Genomic DNA, 6,000 nt, shown 5'->3' with positions numbered 1-6,000 from the left:
TTAGGCCGGTGCCTCTCCGGCTCACAGTCCCACCTCGGGAATTAACTTTCGGAGCGCCTTTTCGTTCATACGAGACATTTCCTTGGACGCGCTCCAAAGAGCAGCGTAAGCAAGCGCTTTGCCTTCGCTTGTATTCCAATCAATTGGGGGATGTTGCCGCTGACAGGCAATTCGATACATGGCTCATAAAGTTTTTTTATTGCTCCGTGCATCGGTTTGGGAAAAAGGAAAAAAAGAGTGAAAGATCCATGTCAGGTGCTTGAACGTCTCCGGCCCACAACTCAACACAGGAAAAGAGTGGCGAGCGCGACTGTTTATGGTCGTACATAACCCCACTCCGCAATCACGGCTATTAACACATGCAGAGCTGCGACCTCAATTTTCTACACAAGTAATTCCTAATCATAGGTGCATGATCAAAAGCGCGCCGCTTTGGAGAGCAACGTTAAAAAGCTGTTGCTACCACGACGACAGCTCTGTGTAATTACTCGAGCTGACGCGTGCGAAGGCGACAGTAGCCTCCTGCGGGTGAAACACCACGGGGGGGGGGGGGGGGGCTGTTGACTGTTGACTTGGCTGATGCTGATACTGTTGAAACAACGCTTTGAGCCAAGGATCAGAGCGTGGCTGCTCGCCTTCGGCCGTTGGCCACTGCCAGTGCAAAATGCAATTATTGGTTGTTTGTGAGTGTGTGAGAGTGTGGGGGGAGGGGGGAGGAGAGGAAGAGAGACGGACAACGCTCCGTTGAGAATATGTCATCATGCAGCTCGATAATTCGACTTTTTTTTTTTTCATTGTTCGATCCAACTAGAAATGCTCTATGTGCATCACCGCTGATGCACATAGAGCGTCCGACTGCTGCTGCTCCACACGGAGCGGCTCTTATTGTGAAGCAGCCCACAGGAAACGTAACGGGCTTGGTAACGCGGTTAGCACCGACCGCGTTCATTCATCCAAAATGTGTCGACAGAACAACGTTTTGCCAAGCAATAATTGTATTTCTCTATTCTATTCTCTTTAAATTATGAATTGTTAATTGTGTTTTAGAATAGAAATGTTTTCAAAGATTTTTGCTTTGTGTTATTTGATTTACTTAATTGTACGCCTATCACACACCATCTCACGTTCATACACATTTCGTACTCATCTTCATTTGTTTCCTGCTTTAATGTTTACACTCTTTAACATTATATGTACGCATGACATGCGTACATATAATGTCATGCGTCGCATGAGTGTGACCTAAAAATTGAAAGTTTGACCCACACACAAGCTTTGATTGGCCAGCTGTTTCAGCAGGAACAATGTGTGGTTTGAGGCCAATCCATTAAATACAAATTAAATTCTTCAATCTTTAAAAGCATTTTAAATCTACCAATTTATTAATGAAAAGCAATCATAACGGTCTATAATTATTCACACGCCAGGCTCCATAATAAGTTATTATTAGGGTAACCATCACATTTATGAAGACCTCCAAAAAAAGAAGAAAAAAGAAAAAATGATTGGTATGGACAGAACGTATTCCTGTTTCTTTACACAACAAAAGGTGTTATTTAGATTTTGATCCATAAAGAAACGGCTTTGAAACTAAAGCAGCAGACATTCTCATTCACAGACTGACTACTGTGTCGGTTTCTATAGTCTTCATAGACTTCATTATCCCTTTCTCAAAGCAACTGGTTTGAAAAAAATAAAAAAGGTGTGTGACTGAACTTCAAAGAGCCATATGACAGACTACCGTAAGTAATATTTCATGATGTTTTTATATCATTAAGTCACCGGAGGCGCACCACGGGCTTAAAGACATGGGCCTGCATGTGAAATTTTATTTAATGACACGACGCCCATAAAGGGCAATTGCACTGCTGTGTCATCATGCAATAAATCCTTGGCTACAGAGAGCAGAGGCTTGTCCTGCAGTGAACGACGTGTTGGCTCCGGGCTCTGTTGTCTGTGCTGTGGCTCTCGACCCAGCGGTGTTAAAGAACCAGAGGGCCGTGGCTAGACGAGCCGAACAGACGGCCGCCCTGACCTCGACACAGGAAGCACCTGATCCTGACAGGAAGCTGCACGCGCTCCTCCGTTCCCCCTCATTTGCGGACGGTACCCGACCCGTATCAGCGTTAGGGACACGGGCTCCCTGCTGGAATGCACGGCGCAGACATCTGCTACCCATCAAGCTGCAGCCGCTGCAGGAAGAAACAGATGCATCTCTTATGACACTTCTTCATAAAAAAACTATGGGGGGGGGTATCTCAGCGTAGATATATTAATATTTCCGATGTTATGCGAGTGTGGAAGAGGGATATTTTCACCCTGTCCCCATCATTTTTCTTGATTACGAGAACCTGACATCAGATGCTGAGCAACATTCCATCCGCAGCAGCCTTAACAAGGTCCCGGCCTGCGCGCGCCGCGGTACGACATTCCCTTACAAAATGAAGCCGCGTGAAAATAACAGACATCGAAGGACATTTAAAAAATATGCTGTTAGAGCACCACGCCTCATCCAATTGGGTGAATGAGTGAGGTATTGCAAGATGGAGTGGAGCTACGTAGAGGTGGCCGGCGAGAGCCGGGAGAACGTTATCGTTGTAAGGTTGCCACAAACGTTGCTTTATGGTCTGAAAAGAAGCGCTCATCGTCCCGCCACTGGATTCCTCTCGGGGGCTCAGAATTAGCCTGTAATTGCTTTGGATTGTTCCGTGCAAATTAAATAACAACACATACAATTAGGATTACATAGAATGACTCTAAAATGTCTGTGGGGCACGCTTGTCAGGACGATGGTGTCTGTGTGCCCATGCACAGGCCGCAGCCTGTGACACACTTGTTATCCTCGTTAGTCCTCTGCACACTGTGTCACATCTTCATATAATGTCCCCCCCCCCCCGATTCACACATTCCCACGCGTGCACAAACCACAAACACCCCCCGATGATTTTCTCATTCCGGAGCAATATCCCCAGCGTAAACCAGATGTAAGGAGAAGAAGAGGATGATTCTATCACATATGAGATACAATTCCCCCGTGGGCCGCCGCACGGAGCGGGGAGATAGAGCAATGGAGGGGAGACGAGGAGGGAGGCACGGGGGAGATTGCTTGTCTGTAACTGGTCTGTCAGAGAGAGAGAGGGAGGAAAGGCTCTTGGATTCCTCTTTACTGACGCCACTCTGTTTTACTTGAAAACTCTGTTTGATGCACCCACTGCTGACGGACACCATGCTGCAACGTCCTCAGACTCATTTAGTCTAAAAGTGGCCAATTGAGAAGGTTTTTGCTGAGCATACCGGATCTTGTCCACCAATGACTTGCTGCACATTCAGACATTTCCACAACTGCCCACCTCATCGATTGCCTTCTACCACCGGCCACAGAGCAACTTCAGTGCAGCAGCTACCAGCTCAAGTGTTATGCACTTTGACAGGAATCCGAGAGGCAGGAGAGAGCGTCGCTCATTTATTTTCCCGGCACGGATTTCTGTGATCCGACGTTTTTGAACGAGCAGCTCCTGCAGTGTGAGCTCCCTTCCTCTGGCTTTTAAACACGGGTGGCACGTAGTGCATAATAGGGCGAACACCGCACAAAAACTGTATCATGAGACCCTTTTTTTTGCCTCGGGCTTTTTCTCTGAGCAATTTTGCACTAAATCATTGCCTTATATTAGGCTTGTCAAACAGTTCACAGCAAGTGGAGAGATAACAGTGGAGAGGGAAACCTATTATCAGAAGAGATCTACTTAATCATGTTCTCATTGTGCTAGCCACTTGAACATGCAATGTTGGTGAAATGCTAATGAAGAAGTCTCAGGAGGTATTCCTCAAGTGTAAAGATATTCCTTTGTGTTATCGGTTACTTCTGGCTCAGCAAAATGTTCATTTTATAAAACAATTGGATCTGGATGGAATATTTGCTCCTTCACTGCAAAAATGTCAAATTTAAGAGCTTAAAATAAGTGTCCCAGCATACCCGAGGTCCTGTAACAGACACGTCCCTTGTATCTATGCTTTATCTCTATCCTTAAATCCTTAAATCTCATGGAAACCGGGTCACATCGCGTTCAATATTCACATGTTTTTTTACACAGAGAATTACACAGCCCAGGCATCATTCTCTCAAATACAATGATCCACTTCAAAACCTGTTACAAGTAATGTTAATTTCTCCCTGAGCTCAATTCTTTCAGGAGTTGTAATTGCTTACAGCAATTTTTTTCCCTGACAATTGCAGTTTGCTTATCTTCAAAAATCAAGATAAATGTACCCAAAATGTATTGATTTATATGCTGTATTTTGCTACAAATTCAGTCTGATGAGTACTATTACTATGATGTTAATTCAAGTTTTCATAATGACATAACACTACTTAGGAATAATTATAATAACACTGGACATGTAAATAACATAACATTTACTCTTGTTGTAGCCCATATTTTTGACATGTGACATGTGACATGTGTTTTGAGCTACATGCTACAAGTAAATGGGTAGGCTACATCAAACATGGGTAGGCTACATCAAACATTAGCAAAAGTTTTTACCTTTCAAAACTTTTAGTAAAACAGCTAACCCTACAGCTAGCTAATGCGCAAGCTAGTGTTAGCTAGATGGGTATAGAGCTAGTGTTAGCTAGTTGGGTATATAGCTAGTGTTAGCTAGTTGGGTATAGAGCTAGTGTTAGCTAGTTGGGTATAGAGCTAGTGTTAGCTAGTTGGGTATAGAGCTAGTGTTAGCTAGTTGGGTATAGAGCTAGTGTTAGCAAGCTGGATGTAGAGCTAGCGACAAACAAAAAGGCTAACCCTACAGCTATTGGTGTCTAGCTAATGCACACGCTAGTGCTAGCTAGCTATGTGTGAAGCTGGCAACAAAATACAATTAACCCGCAGAAAATGTTAATTAATAAACTGGAAAAACTATTTTAATTGTTTTCTTATTTTTACCCAATGTATCATATGTTGAACACTGTGTTGTCAATGCTATGCTTTCTTAACAGATGTTTCCTTTCCCTCATTCATTTTAAGAGCGCCCACACTATCTTTACGTCACACCGTTATGGTACTCTAGGTCCTTACCACAGCTGAGCTGCTGTTCGTGGAGGTTGCGAAGCTCCAGCCCGTGGAGGTGGGTGGGGAACACGCAAGCCGTGTCGTTGCCAATCCTCACCGAATTGCTCTGGGCCCAGAGGAGCAGCCACTTCAGCTGACAGTCGCAGAACAAAGTCTCGGTGCCAAAGTGCCTGGTGGGAGAGAGAGCCGGCAAACGGTTACAACCTGTGTTCTTGTGTTACTGGATTTGAGTGCCTTTCATTCATCCATTAGGCGGACAGCAGGCTTTTGGACAAGTCATAACAGGAGGAAAAAAAAAACACAGGTGTAATTGATTGAATTAGTGTGGCAGTTCCAGGGCACAGGTATTGTGCATGCTGACTCACTCACACGGAACGGAGCCAATGTTAATGTCATTAGTCACACCTGTGCCTTTCCTGCTATAATAAGTCCAAAAATTGAATTGATTTAATTCTCAACCACAACTGAATGAATTGTGTACATGGTATAAATGTGTGGGTTTGCCTTACAGCACTCTGAGAGCCACGAGGTGCGTGAAGAGTCCCGCGGTCAGAGTGGAGAAGATGTTCCCGGATAAGTTCCTGTCAGACAGAAACGGGTCACTCCACACACACATGCATCAAAGCCAAAACGACTGTAGACATTACTAAATCCATATCAAACGCCGTGTTTTTGTACAGGCTGTGCAAGTTGGGCACAAAGCTGTGCAAACGCATGTTTTCAATTTAGGGGATTACTCACAATTTTGAGAGGCTGCCCAGATCGAGAAACATTTCAGGCGAGAGACAGCCAATCCTGTTGTTGGACAGGTCCCTATGGGGACAAAATGAAAGAAAAAAATAAAGAACATTTGAGTTCTGAACATCCATTCTACGGACATTATAGTCAGAACCCGAGACACAACTTACAATATGTTTCTGCGTTAGTGTCT

General features: G+C 44.5%; 1 protein-coding gene across 1 annotated transcript in view; it reads right to left on the bottom strand.

Moving 5' to 3' along the window:
- adgra1b (adhesion G protein-coupled receptor A1b) overlaps positions 1–6,000 on the bottom strand; it is a 148,320-nt gene that overhangs the window by 118,609 nt on the left and 23,711 nt on the right. The window contains exons 4-6 of the mRNA XM_076077200.1: positions 5,811–5,882; positions 5,579–5,650; positions 5,076–5,239 (exon numbers count right to left, since the gene is read on the bottom strand). Coding sequence (XP_075933315.1) covers positions 5,076–5,239; positions 5,579–5,650; positions 5,811–5,882 — 308 coding nt within the window. The remainder of the gene's footprint in view (positions 1–5,075; positions 5,240–5,578; positions 5,651–5,810; positions 5,883–6,000) is intronic.

This window comes from Anarhichas minor, unplaced genomic scaffold, assembly GCF_050575085.1.
Source record: "Anarhichas minor isolate MPS153535 unplaced genomic scaffold, ASM5057508v1 ptg000058l, whole genome shotgun sequence".
NCBI lineage: Eukaryota > Metazoa > Chordata > Actinopteri > Perciformes > Anarhichadidae > Anarhichas > Anarhichas minor.
The sequence above is the reverse complement of the archived record's forward strand: the minus strand, read 5'-3'. Positions and strand labels throughout refer to the sequence as shown.